The sequence below is a fragment of the Apiospora marii genome (genome assembly GCF_038362585.1).
Source record: "Apiospora marii strain CBS 49790 chromosome Unknown utg000001l_segment0_segment0, whole genome shotgun sequence".
Classification (NCBI taxonomy): domain Eukaryota; kingdom Fungi; phylum Ascomycota; class Sordariomycetes; order Amphisphaeriales; family Apiosporaceae; genus Apiospora; species Apiospora marii.
The window spans coordinates 1048372-1064132 of NW_027117372.1; the positions used below are offsets into that span (position 1 = coordinate 1048372).

The 15761-nt window shown below is 54.9% G+C and overlaps 7 protein-coding genes across 7 annotated transcripts; 4 read left to right on the forward strand and 3 right to left on the reverse strand.

Annotated features, from left to right (window-relative positions):
• Positions 1–101: 101 nt before the first annotated feature.
• Positions 102–1951, forward strand: PG985_000346 (protein transport protein SEC61 alpha subunit; the record flags this gene model as incomplete). Its single annotated transcript, XM_066820115.1, has 5 exons — positions 102–111; positions 300–313; positions 429–683; positions 743–1818; positions 1876–1951. The coding sequence occupies 5 exons, from the start codon at positions 102–104 to the stop codon at positions 1949–1951; spliced, it is 1431 nt and encodes a 476-aa protein (XP_066690994.1).
• Positions 1952–4550: 2599 nt separating this feature from the next.
• PG985_000347 (uncharacterized protein) lies at positions 4551–6155 on the forward strand (the record flags this gene model as incomplete). Its single annotated transcript, XM_066820116.1, has 2 exons — positions 4551–5895; positions 6007–6155. 2 exons carry the CDS (start codon positions 4551–4553, stop codon positions 6153–6155), a joined length of 1494 nt encoding a protein of 497 aa, XP_066690995.1.
• A 354-nt stretch (positions 6156–6509) lies between these two features.
• PG985_000348 (fungal-specific transcription factor domain-containing protein) lies at positions 6510–8525 on the reverse strand (the record flags this gene model as incomplete). The annotated part of the gene is made up of 2 exons (XM_066820117.1): positions 6510–8346; positions 8410–8525. The coding sequence occupies 2 exons, from the start codon at positions 8523–8525 to the stop codon at positions 6510–6512; spliced, it is 1953 nt and encodes a 650-aa protein (XP_066690996.1).
• A 360-nt stretch (positions 8526–8885) lies between these two features.
• PG985_000349 (C-24(28) sterol reductase) lies at positions 8886–10493 on the forward strand (the record flags this gene model as incomplete). Its single annotated transcript, XM_066820118.1, has 4 exons — positions 8886–9730; positions 9789–10196; positions 10273–10414; positions 10482–10493. 4 exons carry the CDS (start codon positions 8886–8888, stop codon positions 10491–10493), a joined length of 1407 nt encoding a protein of 468 aa, XP_066690997.1.
• A 616-nt stretch (positions 10494–11109) lies between these two features.
• On the forward strand, positions 11110–11580 carry PG985_000350 (uncharacterized protein; the record flags this gene model as incomplete). Its single annotated transcript, XM_066820119.1, has 1 exon — positions 11110–11580. One exon carries the CDS (start codon positions 11110–11112, stop codon positions 11578–11580), a length of 471 nt encoding a protein of 156 aa, XP_066690998.1.
• A 900-nt stretch (positions 11581–12480) lies between these two features.
• PG985_000351 (uncharacterized protein) lies at positions 12481–12888 on the reverse strand (the record flags this gene model as incomplete). Its single annotated transcript, XM_066820120.1, has 2 exons — positions 12481–12587; positions 12678–12888. 2 exons carry the CDS (start codon positions 12886–12888, stop codon positions 12481–12483), a joined length of 318 nt encoding a protein of 105 aa, XP_066690999.1.
• Positions 12889–13776: 888 nt separating this feature from the next.
• PG985_000352 (uncharacterized protein) lies at positions 13777–15738 on the reverse strand (the record flags this gene model as incomplete). The annotated part of the gene is made up of 1 exon (XM_066820121.1): positions 13777–15738. One exon carries the CDS (start codon positions 15736–15738, stop codon positions 13777–13779), a length of 1962 nt encoding a protein of 653 aa, XP_066691000.1.
• Between the last annotated feature and the right edge of the window lie 23 nt (positions 15739–15761).

Sequence of the window (15761 nt, forward strand, 5' to 3'; positions counted from 1 at the left end):
TTCTCAACCACCGCGACATCCCAGACTTCTTGGGACAACTGTCGCATTTCCATTCAGTTTTCCCTTCTGCTTCTTAATCCCATTGGGATATCACCGCCGCAATGAGTAGCTGTAAGTTTGGCGCTTCCACTCCACTCCCATGCCAATATTCCAGAGCTTCCAACGGGTCGGGTCGAAATCGGCCTCGATCACGCACGAAGCTCTGGCATGCGATTGCGCATCGACATTGCCTGCAATTGGTGCTGGATTTCATGTGCGCTATGGGACAAATTGCTAACAATGCCTTTTCTCGAATGTAGTACGGTTTCTCGATGTAAGTGTCACCCAACGGTGGCCGTCCAAACCGACGCGATCCTCCGCAACCCAGAGCGAAGCACCACCGCATTACGCAAGAAGCTGAGGACGCCTGCTGACAATGCCACAAACAGCTCGTGAAGCCCTTCGTGGCATTCCTGCCCGAGGTTCAGCAGCCCGAGACCAAGGTTCCCTTCAACCAAAAGTTGATGTGGACCGGTCTCACGCTGCTGATCTTCTTGGTCATGAGCCAGATGCCCTTGTACGGCATTGTCTCGTCCGACACCTCCGATCCGCTATACTGGCTTCGTATGATGATGGCCAGTAACCGTGGAACTCTGATGGAACTCGGCATCACTCCCATTATCTCCTCTGGTATGGTCTTCCAGGTATGTCTAGAGTCCTCAGAACCTCCTGCGCTCGAGCTTCAAGTACTGACCCTGGGAAGCTCCTTGCTGGTACCCACATGATCGATGTCAACCTCGACCTCAAGTCCGATCGCGAACTCTACCAGACCGCCCAGAAGCTCTTCGCATTCATTCTTAGCGCCGGAACTGCCACTGTCTACGTCTTCACCGGTCTCTACGGACCCCCTGGCGACCTCGGTGCTGGTATCGTCTTCCTTCTGATCCTCCAGCTCGTTGTTGCCGGTATGATCGTTATTCTGCTCGACGAGCTCCTCCAGAAGGGCTACGGTCTCGGCAGCGGTATCTCTCTGTTCATCGCCACCAACATCTGCGAGTCCATCATGTGGAAGGCTTTCTCCCCCACTTCGATCAACACCGGCCGTGGTCCCGAGTTCGAGGGTGCCGTCATCGCCCTTTTCCACCTCCTGATGACCTGGCCCAACAAGCAGCGTGCTCTGCAGGAGGCTTTCTACCGACAGAACCTCCCCAACATCATGAACCTGTTGGCTACTCTGGCTGTCTTCGCCGCCGTCATCTACCTCCAGGGATTCCGCGTCGAGATCCCCGTCAAGTCTTCGCGCCAGCGAGGTGCCCGCGGCTCGTACCCCGTCCGTCTTTTCTACACCTCCAACATGCCCATCATGCTGCAGTCCGCTCTGTCTTCCAACATCTTCTTGATCAGCCAGATGCTGTACTCGCGCTTCTCTGAGAACCTCCTCGTCCGTCTTTTCGGAGTCTGGGAGGCCAAGGAGGGCTCCGCCCAGCTGTCCGCCATCTCTGGTCTCGTCTACTACATGTCGCCTCCCCTGAACTTCAAGGATGCTCTTCTCGACCCCATCCACACCTTTGTCTACATCGCCTACATGCTCAGTGCTTGCGCCATCTTCTCCAAGACCTGGATCGAGGTGTCCGGCTCCAGCCCTCGCGATGTCGCCAAGCAGCTGAAGGATCAGGGTCTTGTCATGGCTGGTCACCGCGACCAGAGCATGTACAAGGAGCTGAAGCGCATCATCCCCACTGCTGCCGCCTTCGGTGGTGCTTGCATTGGTGCGCTCTCCGTTGCCAGTGACCTTATGGGAGCCCTCGGCTCTGGCACTGGTACTCTTCTTGCCGTCACGTAAGCTTTTCCCCCATACTTTCTCTTCGCTGATCGCATTTACTAACAACATAACAGCATCATCTACGGTTACTTTGAAATCGCAGCCAAGGAGGGTGACCTGGCAGGCATGAAGGGCATGATCATGGGCTAATTCAAGCCCCCCCTCTATTGGGTAATCATCATCAACAACACTTCCTCTGCTTGGCCACTGCGTCAACGAGTTTGACCAACGACCATTGCGTGTATCATGGGCAGGAAAACAAAAGTTCTCTGAATTATTCAGCTAGGAGGACAAGCTTGGAAACGCGTTAGCGATGACCTGGCCTTGAACACCTTCCTGGTCCCCTTAGGGATCTCGGGCTGGTCCATGGGCAATGTGTATTTATTTAGTATTACGTATTACACGAAGAAAAGACTTGTATAATACGATCCATCGAATGTTTTACCGAGCTGTTACCGCGTTGTTGCCTCCCCAATTTCCGGTCCATAGTTATCCCCCGGAATTATGGCGTTGCGGACAAGGTATTACCCCCCTCCATACTATGCAAAGTCTTGTATTAAAATGTACCTACTCCAAGCACAATCAACACAAGGCGTTGGGATGCACGCGTAGGCACTCATCCTTGTGACAGTACTTCAGGTCTCGATACCTTGGCCTCTGGGTTAGAATTTTTTGACATCGGAACTAACTGACTGGCCATTGAAGTCAATTCCTCCTGACGTGGAAGACTTATTTCCTCGACTGTGCCTAACTGATGTACCGACTTGTTTTTCAGTTTTTCCTCCTGCGCGAATGGAAGTCGGTTCTGGGCTTCATCTTCCACCAAGTATTCGATACTCCCTCGTCCTGCGTCATGTTTCGAGAACCGAGTTCGTGTATTTTGTGCTTGCGAATACCATATAAAACTTTACTGCAATAACACAATTCTTCTATGGTAGCAAAAGCGGGTAACCATTCAGTGCCACTCATGTGATGATGGGTGTTGATGCTTGCTGCTGCACCAGTAGCTCACTGCTGACGTTCATCAGTCACACTGTCTAATAGACAAATATCTTGAAACGACCCGATGTGTGATCGGTAACACATCTCCAGCCACATCACAGGCCAATCCTGAGCGGTATGATTTGGAACAACGGCGCTGAGATGTCTGTACGCTCCAGTCGGTGTGACTCCCCTATTCTGACTCCATGATATCTTGGACAACAAACCTCTGACACAGTAAGACAGTTTACTGAGCTAGTCGTGGTTTTCTGTTTCAGTAACCTCTGGGGACCCGCGGAGACAAGTGGGAGAAGCGAAGTCAACCAGTTGAATCCGTCTATGGAGGGAGGAACTTGATCATTTATCCAGGCTCCTGTCGTCGAAGATGGTGCGTTCTGCCCGAGAACTTGACGTCCCGCCGTCTGCGAGCTCTTTCTACCGGGGCAAGGTAGTAAGCATTCTGAACCCTGAAACAGTCCGGTTTCGATGGCCTCTACCTCCTTCAGCCTTATGCCATCAGATGCAGATCCAGCAGACCGGAACTGAATTACTTCACCTTGCTGTTCCTCAAGCACCCCTGTTCCGTCAATTGAGAACAGGATACCTCGAGCGACCTGAGCCTTCCACCCTTCATTCCAGGAGCACATCAAAATTTAGGTGCGCTTGCAGAGCCATCCATGGAGACTCTGCTCGACAAATACCCAAATTAGGGGTCATAAGCGGCGGGGCCGGGTTTCTTCAACGACGATACGATACATCAGGATGTTGTGCTGATGATACCCCTTCCTTCCGATTCATACCGATATAATCAAGAGTCACTACTATAATAGCTACACATCTAATTACCCCAAAACATTCTCGGGCAGCATCTTTACTTTTTGAACCAGGACATGTACATGATACAGGGTTTTTATTTTGAGAACTCGATAAATCTGATCATGCTTAATTACCCCTTTTTTGTTTACTCGCCATTCTTTGGCCATAATGCGCCTCATCTTGGTAGAAGAACTAATAATGCACCCTATTTTCACCAGGAATTAAAATCTCAGCCACTTGGTTGGCCTAATATGTCTCCCTAGTCAGAACGGATGGACAATAATTCTTTGACGATAAATCATGCAGTCCAACATTCAAGACATTTCGTGACTTACAGGTCTTTCCTGTTGCTACTTGACAGGCTGCTTTGTTTACTTTTCTGCCATTTTTGCTCTTCACACTGGGCTTTAGGCGATTCCTTGCTCCTATCAAATGCTCCATGCCATCCCGCCTTTCACAGAGACGTGATTCTTCAGTGACGCCGAACTTCCAGGTCCTGTGTCAATTGTAGCTGACAGCGCATAAGCTTTTGCTACTCTGTAGCTTACCTGTTGTTCAAGCTGACCTGTGACCTGGAACATTCTTCTATTCAATCTCTTGGGACAATCAGAACTGGACCTTATCAAAACTGGTTTCCTTTTCTAGCTAAAAGATTTACCGTTCACCTCTTTTCTCATCTCAACGACTTTCGTTCAACTTGTTTCCCACATTGACGGTTTTCGTTCGCATCTTTCAGTTGCATCATTTCTCTCCCTACTTTCCGATCTTTGTTCCCAGTCGGCGCCATTTGCTGTCCATTGGTGACTCTTTCCATAGGCGACTTTTACCCTCTTTTGACACAGGTTTGTGACCACAACCGCACTTCGCTCTCGCTTCGACTCGATCGCTCTCACTGCTTGCATACGCGTCAAAGCATCTTGAACTTCTGTTGTCAAATGTCAACAGAGACGCCATGACTCGCAGCAGAGGTTGCAGGGGGGGCAAGGGTAGCCGCAAGGGACCTCAGAAAGAGGCATCGGATGGCCAGCGCTCGACCAAAGACCCTCGTCGCGCTCAAGGTCAAGCTCAAGGTCAAGGCCAAGGTCAAGCTCGATCAAAACCTCAATCACAATCGGACTCGCGTCGCGTTTCGCTGCCTCCTCGTCCTCCCCCAGTGCACGAATCGCACCAGGACAGACTGCAAGGTGCCGATCATCGTGTCAGTGTCCCGATCACTCATTACCCGCTTCCGTCCGAACCCGAGCCCTTCCACCGGGACTATAATCTGCGCAACAGTGTCCAGTCTCCGATCTTGCCGAGCCAGCCGCATGATCCTTGGGTTGGACATGGATACGTTGAGGTTCCACGGGATGAGCATCGCATGAATAATCTTCGGGCCCCCGCTGTTGACAACCCACAACTTCGTTCTCACGAGTTCTATCGCCAACGCACGCCTCCGGAATATCGTCCATACCAGCAGTCGGAGATTACCCAGATGAGGCCTTCCTTCGAAGGTCGCGGTCCCCCCAGCAGCCGCTTGTCGTCGGATGTCAGACACCGACATTCGCGATCAATGTCTCCAGTAGCCGGCTCCACCCGAAGCTCTGGTAACCCTGGCCCGGCTGCTGCTCATGCTTCTGTTACAACTGCCACCGTCACCAGGGTCGGTGAGCCCTGCCCCGACCACGTCGGCGATGAACAGAAGAAGGAACCCCAGCAGACTAGGTGCGGAAATTGCAAGCGTGAGGGCCACAAGGTCAAGGACTGCGTGTCCAAGATCGGTGCCACGGGCTACATTATGGCTTGCCCCCGCTGCAACACCAACAAGCACCTGTACGAGAGGTGCCCGTCGCCTCACGCACCCGCTATCGGCACGCGCCAGCGCGAGGAGGACGACCTCTACTATCTGTTGACGTGCCGCCAGAACAAGCCGCAGATTCGCGCCTGGACAGACCTGGCGGCGCTTGTGCGCTGGACCACGCCGAGCTTGGCCGCTTTCCCTTGGACCCCAGCGTTCGCCCTCAGATACCACGAGGACCCCACTCAAGCCGCCGCGGAGCGTGACTACGACTACGGCAAGCACGACTTTGGCCCCGGCGGGGGAGGACGCCGCCCGGATCGCGAGGCCTTGATGCGCAGATTCGACCCTTCGCATCCGGCCATCCCCAAGACCCCAGTGCCCACCATGCTGGTAGTTCCCGCGACGCCTCAAGAGATTGAAAGTCATCAGCGCACTGTGGCTCATGATAGTCCGGCTTTGGTTGACACCGTCATGAGCGATACCAATGCTCGAGCTGAAGCTATGGGCGTTAACTCTGGTAAGCCAACCTATCATCCAATCTGGTGATACTTCCGACGATAAAAACGAGCATGGTTCACTAATCGCTTTTACCTAGGGAATAGGCGTTGATGGGACTTCCGCAGCACAGCAGCGAGTCGTCAGTCCTTTTCGCTCATCGAGTACGGCACACACACACGCATGGAACTCGACACCTACAACAGTGTCGCCGCCGAATCAAGGCTATTACAGCAACAACCGCTGGACTGCTCCGGCTCCAACCCCGAGTGTCAAACATGAGGGAGAGATGAAGGGAGACCTGGGGACAACGAGCGTCGGTGCCTCAAGTATGGAAGCAGCACCAACAACGTCTAGTCATGGCGGGTACTCTGAGACTTGGGAGGCATATGTTGCGGCCGAAATTGAAAGAATCGAGCGCAAGAGGTCGCTGAAGAAGGAGCTACCCAAGAATTAGGACCACTGCACTAAAAGTGGAAGGCGCATGTCGCTGCTGATTTGGCTTTGGGCGCTTTAAGGTTGCGGGCTTTCATTGTCCCCACTTAGGCGGCAATCATTTATGTAGTCTGTACAGTCTGTAGGTTGGTTTAGGTTGGCCAACAATGCCTTTTTGCAAGGCTCAATAATGTCTGTATTCTAGAGCCTGAAGACATCAAACCTTGGTAATGCTATGATTTCCCGCCAATCCACATCCGTCGCTTTCTCTTGTACGTCGCTGTTGTTACCTGCACTGCGCAGCTGCCACACGTGAGTTATCAAGTCTTCCAGCACTACCAAGTTCCTGAACCCCAACTTCTTCTGGCCCTGGAACCAGGCCCGGATACGCTGCTGCACCGCGGGCCTGTCGCACTCGGCGCCGAGCACCAGCACAGGCCAGAGCATCATGCAGCCCAGCTCCCCCTCCTTCCTCCCCAGCTGGTCAATGGCCTCGAGTTCTGCGACGCCCAGCTCCACGAGGTCCTGCACTGACGCCACGGGCGCCCTCCGGATGCTGCGCTGAAAGTACACAAGCCCAGCGTAGTAGTACGACGTCGAGGCGTGCTGGATGACGGCGGTATGCAGCTGCTGACGGTCCCCACCTCCGCCCTGGTGCTGCAAGGGGGGGCTGGGAAATGCAAGGTACAGTTGCAGTTCAAATGCGTCAAGTTGTCTGTTTATCTCCTCTGAAGCACCACCCTCTGTTACAGCGAGGACGTTCATGCGATCATGCGCCCTGAGAAACGTGCGCGAGACGCCATAGTATGGAAACGAGACCTCGAGGCTTTCGCCAGGCTGCTGCTGTTGCTGTGTTAGTCCGTCCTCAGGGCTATCGACGTCTAGAAAGGCTTTCAGGTCCTCAGCCACGGAGAAGTCGCACAAGATGGCCATGAGGACCATGTGCCGCCGGAAGGGCGCCAGCACGGCCTCGTCGACGTCGCCGCGCGAGTGGAGCCTGGCCAGGTAGGCCAGCCCACCCGAGACGTGGGTGCGCCATCGCTGCGTAGTGCCCGAGACGGCCTCGACGGCGACGCAGGCCATGATGAGCATAGCGAAGGAGGCGTCGCGGTGCTCGTCGGCGCGCGCCAGGTTGTGGCGCAGGTGGTGGATGGCCTGCTGGTCGTGGGCCAGCGCCAAGGACAAGTCGTCCTCGCCGGCGCGCCCGCCGAGCTCATACAGGTTATATGCCGCGCAGGCGCATAAGGCGTGAAATATTCCTACGTTGGAGTTGGACTCGGCGCTCCGCGACGTGAGGCCCACCAGGGCCATTGGCAGCATCAGGGTGCGGCAGGGATTGTGTGGCTCATCGAGGAGTACCAGCTTGCGGCTGGTGAAGGTCACCCAGTGGTGGATCAGTCGTTTCTGGTTCCTGGGCATGAAGAGCTCGTCCAGATGGCGAGGTGGCTTCGGCTGCGCTTGTGCATTTTGGTCGCTGGGCTCTTCGGTCTCGGCAAAATGCACCGGTTCTTGGGTGTCTGTAAGTTGGAATGACGAGAGAGCTTGACCTGGCGGCTCTTCCGTAAAAACGTTGCCTAAGGGTAATGTTGCACTACTGACAAGCTCAGTAGGTTGGAAGTTCGTGCCAGTACTGCTTTCCCTCGTCGGATTGATTTGGTCCCCGCAGACTGTGATGGATTGAGGGGTTTGGTAGACCTCTATCGACGGTTTGTCATCAATACTGCCTCCGATCACTGGTGGGATAGGCGTATGCGCCTGAGGCAAAGCGGCCGAGAATACGGAAAAGCCTAGTCGCGCGAGTCCCGGGGATTTCTCTGGTAACCATGCGTCAATCGTTTCCAACGTCTCATCAATCTCGACCGAAGAGAGCTCTACCACTCCGCGTGTGCCATTGTTGCATGGTAGAGATCGTCTGGATAGTCTCAAGTCCGAGCCAGTGGAATTATCTTGGCCATCGCTCTGCACCCAATTGAGGCGTATTTCGTACCCTTCGCAGGTGACTCTGAGTCTGTCGCAACGCTGGCATGATGGTTTCGTTCTGGCGGCAGTCAGTCAAGCCATATTAGGCCCACAAATGTGTCGAAGTCAAAGCTCAACTCACTCGTCGCATTTGACACGTCGCCGCTTGCAAGTCCAGCACCCGGTGAACTTCTTTGATCGAGGAGGCTTCTTCATATTGGGCGCGGATCCGTAGCGCTCCTTCGTCTTGCGTGGCATGAACGTTGACGTTTCGGGTCGCTTTGAAATGCCAGAAACCAGAGATTGGATCGACCGCACCTCAGCCCCTAAAAGTAGCTAACCTAACCCCTTGACCCCTGCAAGAGGCCAGCCCCTCAGCCCCTGAAGAGGTTAGTTCCTCAGTCTTGGAAGACTCACCGATTGGCTCGCCGCACGTTCTGCGTAGCGATTGGTTGGATATGTCCCCGCAACTATGACCTTTCACTGCAGATGGTCTAATGACAGCCACCCATCAGTATAAGATGAAGCTGTCCGCCCATCATGAGAGTATTTCCCCCGTCCCATTGGCCGCTATAATCAGCAGTAAAACCTATCAGACCCTAGAAGATTTCTTTCAAGATGGGTGCGAAACAAAGAACCCTCCACCCCTCGGTGCCTCCAATGGCCGTGAAACCGCCCACAGCAACCGCAAAGTTCACCGACGGCGAGACCGACGAGTTCGAGTTCGGTGGTTCTCTTGGCGCCGCAGGCTTGATGATTGGCTTCCCTATCCTGATGTGGTACATGTGGGTCGGGGCAACCTACTACGACGGCCAGATTCCCCTGCCCGACAAGCACCAGTCCTGGCCTGAGTTCGGACTTCATCTCTTCAATCTCGCTTACACCGGCGCTTTTCCGACCGCCAAGGCATGGGCTATCTACTGGACTTTCTTTATTATGGAAGCCGTCATGTACTGTTATATGCCCGGCGTGTACAACCAAGGTCGGCCACTGCGCCACGAAGGAGGCAGCCGCTTGCCTTACTACTGCTCGGCATACTCCAGCTTCTACGCCACAATCGCCCTCGCTGCCGTCTTACATATCACCAAGGTCTTTCCCTTGTATACACTGATCGATGAGTTCGGCTCGCTCATGAGCGTCGCTATCCTTTCGGGGTTTCTGAACAGCTTCATCGTCTATTTCCAGGCCTTCCTCCGGGGACGGACTCATAGGCTGACCGGATATCCCATTTACGACTTCTTCGTCGGGGCCGAGCTCAACCCGCGCATCGGCATTCTGGACTTTAAGATGTTTTATGAAGTTCGCATTCCTTGGTTTATACTATTCTTCATTTCGTCGGCTGTTGCTGCACGTCAGTATGAGACGTATGGATATATATCCGGGGAGGTCGTGTTCCTCGTCGTGGCCCACTGGCTTTATGCCAATGCATGCAGCAAGGCGGAACAGTCTATCATCACCAGCTGGTAAGTGGCCCCACCCTTTGCTAGCAGTACGCCCGCTGATTCGTGCACCGTCTTCTAGGGATATGTACTATGAGAAGCTCGGCTTTATGCTCACGTTCTGGAATCTGGCTGGTGTACCCTTCAGCTACTGTCATTGTGCTCTGTACCTTGCCAACCACCACCCGGACGAGTATCGCTGGAACCCCTATGCATTGGCTGTTGTTTTTGTCGCGTACATATTCATGTACTGGATGTGGGATAGCGCCAATGGCCAAAAGAACTCCTTTCGGCACCATGAAAAGGGCCAGCTCGTCAAGCGCAACACCTTTCCTCAGGTCCCGTGGCAGTTCATCGAGAACCCACGCGTTATCGAGACCGACGTGGGTGATCGGATCCTGTGCGATGGCTGGTTTGCCATTGTCCGGAAGCCCAATTACGTGCCTGACATGTTCTTCTCCATGTCGTGGGGCCTGATTACTGGCTTTAAGTGAGTCTCAACTACCATACCGTTTTGAATGACCACACAGATTACGAGACTAACAAGTGATGCCATAACTTCACAGGAGCTTCTTCCCCTGGTTCTATTTCGTCTTCTTCATGGTCATGATGGCCCACAGGGTCAAGCGAGATATCGACCGCTCTCGGAGAAAGTATGGCGAGGCCTACAAGAGATACGAGAGGGAGGTCCCTTACTTGTTCATTCCGGTACGGTACCCCGAGCCCAGCACACCCGCCTGTCAATCCTGCCCACTGGCTAACAAATGTTCTCTAGTATGTCTTCTAGGCAGCGGCCTACAAAATGTTCGTTGAACTTGTATACCGAGCAGAACATAATTGTTCTGCCTCGAGCTGACACGGAGCATCCGGAATACTTGGAGGGTAACGAGTCTAATAAGTGGAGGCTCCTTTTGCTTGTGGAATGTCTTATGGAGAAACACTGGGTCTGCAAAAGATTTCCTGCAAAACGGTGTATAGCCCCGTGGGATTGGAGAAAGCTTCGAGTACGATTGTAGAAACCATCCACAATTTAAACCATGAACTAAGGTTGGGGAAATGAATTGCTTTACCTTTCAAGTCCCTTGCTTGCAGCAAACCAGGGAGGTATAAGGATATAGACTTTTCGATATATATGGCTAATTGTATTCTCTAAATGACAAAGTTCGGCGACTATCGGCGACACCCACGCATCAGCAACAGCTTCATAATAACTCTCTTAACTGCACCGGAGAATGCCCAATCGCACCTTGGTTTCTTCAATTATAAGAAGGCTCCCTTGCTCCCCTTTACCGTCTACTTTTATCTTATCCCATAACAATCATCATTGTCACCAATATCAGACCTTGAACAACCTTCCCAAACACACCAAACACACCAAACAAATTATTACCACCAAATTCAAAATGCGCACCACTGCCGTTTTCCTAGCCGCCCTCGGCCTCGCTTCCCAGGCCTGGGCCGCTCCCGTCCCCGCCAATAACGATACCTCCATGGTCGCCGCCCCCTCCACGGAGGAGAAGCGCCACGCCGGCGGCCGTTGCGGCTTCCACGTGCACATCATGCTGCAGGGCAGTAAGCAGCACGCCACGGTCGAGCTCAAGGACGGCAACCAGTCGCCGGTCGGCTCGGCCACCTTCGACACCCCGAAGGGCGCGGCCAACTTCGGCGGCGCCGTGTCCGGCCTGGACAAGCCGGTGCAGGTCAGCGTGTTCGCGTCCAATGCCAATGTGGTCGAGTTCGTGTACGACGGCGAGAAGCGCGGCTCCGGGCAGGAGGGCCGGGAGAACGAGAACTGCAAGGTTGGCGGTCGGGCTTCGGGCGGCTTCGTGGAGTACTGGGAGACTCTGGACTTGGACTGTGGGTTCCCCTGCTAAGAGGATTCCTGCCTAGTTGTCGTGATGACTGGCGCGGTGCAAGTGGCGTCAGTTATTAGGTTTAGGATGGGTTGGGTTTTGACACTTTTGGGTGTCCTGTCTTTTGCTATACCCACTTGGGAATTATGCGTCTGCAAAGGAGAGGAGGGGGAAGAAGAAACAGAAGGTGCACACGGTTAGATAAGACTGGTACCGGCCTGAGCCAAGTCACTGTACTTCTCCTCTGTCTCGATGGTTTTCTTTTTAATATAAGACTGTAAATTCTAAACATGATGCTCGGTGCATTTGGGATCCTGACAGTGTATGCATGTATATTCAATGGGGGTGCCTGGTACCAAATTAGACGCCTGCGGTCAAAATAGGCAACCTTACGTAGCTACTATTGATCCGGGGGTTAGTAGCACGGGCAGAAGGTTAAGTTAGCCCAAAACAAAGGGAGAGGCTCAGCATCTGTTCAGACTAGACTATCCGACGAACTCAACAGGCTACTAGATCAGTATTAGCGTGCGGCATGTGCTGCAGCTGCCCGTCTTACACGCCGGAAGGTGTGACAACAACAGTGAAGAGGTCGTCGTTCAAAAGGTCCTTGCATGTGTAAAGATCAAAAGGACCTCGCATATTCAATCCCAACATCCCTGTCGGTCCCTGCATGAAGACGCATGTGGGCGTGGTGGGGCATATCATTGTGTAATACATGATCCGTAAGCCGCCCTGTTGTTAAACTGTCGCGTTTGGCTTTTTAACTTCTCCGATGAAAGCACACTGGTTTTGCGGATCATTGTCACATGGAGGTCTGACTAGTGCATATATCAGTTGCCAAACAGACTTGGACATTATGTATGTTGGAATCACAGCTATAAGCCTCTAAGCATGTAGAATTTCGCCGAGCCCCTTCACACTTCAACAGAAGATCTTGAACGATCCACGGTTACCGATCTCCCAACACTTGCTCTGATCCAAGTTGGCATTGTCGCCCGACGAACAGCCGTCCCCCTTGTAGACCGTAACTATTGGGATCCAGCGTAGAACATGTCAACAACACCGTCCCTTCGAAGTATTCCAATGATGCAAGGCGGTAGAAGGACTTCAGTACTCACGATGGCAGCTGTAGTGCTTCTTGTTGATGATGTGCATCCCGCGGTTGCCCTGGGTCGAGTAGCACTGCTTCTCCTCGTACCAGCCCTCGAACTTGCCGCCGCTGCAGCCGCCGTCGTTGAAGAGGTCGACGGTGAGGCCCTTTGCGACGCTCTGGTCCACCGGGTCGGGCCGCCAGTAGCTGAGCACGAGCATGGCTGGGGTGATCCTCATGGTTGTCGTTGGTGGGGATGATGCTCAGGCTTGCACCTCACTTTGTGTATGATGGAGCTATGGATTAAAGATAGGAACGGGAGGGTATTAATGATACTGGTGTTGGGCTGCCATGATTCGAATACGCCCTTGATGATTCCTGCTTTTTATATCCAGTTTGAATGTCTCGTTCATGTTGACCGACAACATAGATGTCCTGACGTGAAGACTTTTGTCCAATATTTGACAAACAGAAAACTAGCCTATCAGCAATCACCTCGTAAGGACTTTGTCGACGCTGCATACAAACCACACCGCTGGGTCGAGAAATCTGAACAGCAGGAGACCCTGCATTGTAATTACGTGGCGCCGAACTGCAACTCGCAATGGCGACGAGTCTCGTTGACAATCATGATCGGGTCTCGCCCACAGATGACAGGTGGGAGCACATCGCATGATGACGGGAGACGCCCAAGCAAGCCGGCCTGCCTTCGGAGGCGAATCGGAGTCGACCGGCGATGGCAGGGTACGCCACGTCCTCGCCGCCGACCGAATCAAGATGCCGAAAAGGCATCGGGGTGGGGAACTGCCAAGCCCGACGAGAAGGGCCTGGACCAGAGCAGGTGCATAATGCATGTCAGCGCCCTGAATCTTTGTCCGTCATCGACGTGTCTCCGCGGATGGAAAGAACTGGTATTATTGCACAGAACATACTCCATGTGACACAACCGACGACATGTGGATACTTGAAATGAGTTGGTACATCGATATTATCCTATTATTGACACCGGGTATACAGCACGCACACTAAAATCTAAAATACATACAAGACATCATACATCAACAAATCATCCCCTGTAGGCCTCTCTGGGCAGTGGGTGTGACAAAACAAGCCTGCCCCTGGACCAATCACCCCCGACTCCGTAACCTCGTCTGCCCCAGCGCAAACTCCGCCTGCTCAACCGTAACGGACTCAATAGCCCCCCACATAGCCGGCTTAATCTTCGCCGACGGCCGGCGGGGGATGCAGCCCGCCGCCCACTCCTCGCGGACCGAGGTCTCGCGCGGATCGGCCACGCCCGCGAGGCCCCCCCGCGCGAGCAGGAACTCCAGCAAGTCCCCGCGCTGCCAGGACAGGGCCACCAGGGCCGGCCGCTCGTAGCGGCGCAGGGGGTAGGCCTTGAGGCGGTAGTCCAGCTCGTAGGGGGCGCAGCAGTCCTCGGCCCAGAGCGCGCGGTCCTGCAGGAGACCGTGCGAGGCCAGGACTTCTAGGACGCCGACGGTGCCACGGACGCACGCCATGCCCAGCAGGTCGAAGTCGGAGGCCCGGTTGTTGTTGTTCGTCGTCAGGGCGGGCCCGGCGTGTTCGAGGAGCCAGTTCAGGAAGCGGTGGTGACCCAGGTCGATGGCCACGACGGCTGCCTGCTGGTACTGTTTGGCGGACACGGCGTGACCGGCATCAACGACCAGCTGCGCGATCCGGACATCGTCGTTGGTGGCCGCCACAAAGATGGGCCCGAACCCCCATCGTTCACCACCGCATACGCCGTAGCCCTCGTAGTGCGTAGGTCTGTACCCGTTAGTGCACATGAAACAGTTGCGCGACCCCTCCTCCCTCCCGGCCACCACTTCCGCCCTAATATGCCCCTGCCGAAGCAAGAACGAGACGAGCTCGGCGTTCCCCGAGCGGCAGGCGTACATGAGCGCGTTGCGGCGGTGGTGCGGATGCTGCTGCTCGAGCTCCGAGGGCTGGATATAACGATAAAAGAGCTCGACGGTGTCGAGGTCGCCGTTGCGGCACGCCACCATCAGGCCCATGGTGGTCACGAAGCCCACGTCGGCCACGCGGGCGCGGACCGGCACGCCCGCGCCGCGCGTCCACTGGTGCAGGCTGAAGAGGTACTGCACCATGTCCCGCCTCCGCAGACGGATGGCCTCCACGACGGCGAGCTCGAATTTGGTTCCGAACGGCTTGTGCGGGGTGTGGCCTGGCCGGGTCATCAGGTATTGCACCTTGGGCAGATCCCCGCTCTGGACGGCCCAGACGAGGCAGTCGCGGTCCTCGTCGTTGAAGTCGAGGCCTCGAATGTGATCAAGCACGGCCCGGAACCGTTCCATGGTCGATCCGATGATGAAGGCCTGCAGACCGGCCCCGAGCGGCGGTTGCGACCCGCGTCCCTTGCCTTGCAGCAGCAATGGCTCAAAATCGGGATGCTGGTGAAATTTTGACGTCAACCCGCCCGAGGAAGAGGCATCGAGCACTGACTGGCAGGTCAGCAAATGCTGCTCCAGTGACCCCGTAGCGACGGGCTCGTCCCCCAGCAGCGCGTCGACCGAGTACATGACCACCGGCCTATAGAACCCGAACTGCGGCGCCTGCTCGAGACGCTCCGCGAGCCGGACCCGCATGAAATGGCGGCACAAACACAACATGTACGCCGGCCTCCTCTCCGCATCATCCACGGGCCTTCCCTCAGCCGCCAGCACCAAATCCAACAGCGTATTAAAGTAAGCCGACAAATCAGCCCCCCAGCCAGCCTGCGCAGCATGAGGCCGACCAAGCAGATACCGCGCCAAAAACAAGATCTCGGACGCGACGGCGGGCTCCTCGCCCGTCCGCGGCGGGTGCCAGGGGGTGTCGTGCCAAGCGATGGGCAAGCTGGTCGAGGCCAGGCGGCGCAGGGTGCCCAGACGCGCGACCCCCGCCAGCACCTCGGCGTCGAAGAGGCGGTTCACCTCGCGCAGCCGCAGGATCCCGCCGAAGCCGGCGTAGTGGTGGCTGGTGCGGGGGATGCCGTCGTCGCGGGCGAGGATGGCGTACTCGATGATGGGCCGCACGAGTTCGGGCGGTAGGTTCATCAGAGATGCCATTGCGCTGTGCAAAGCAAATCAAA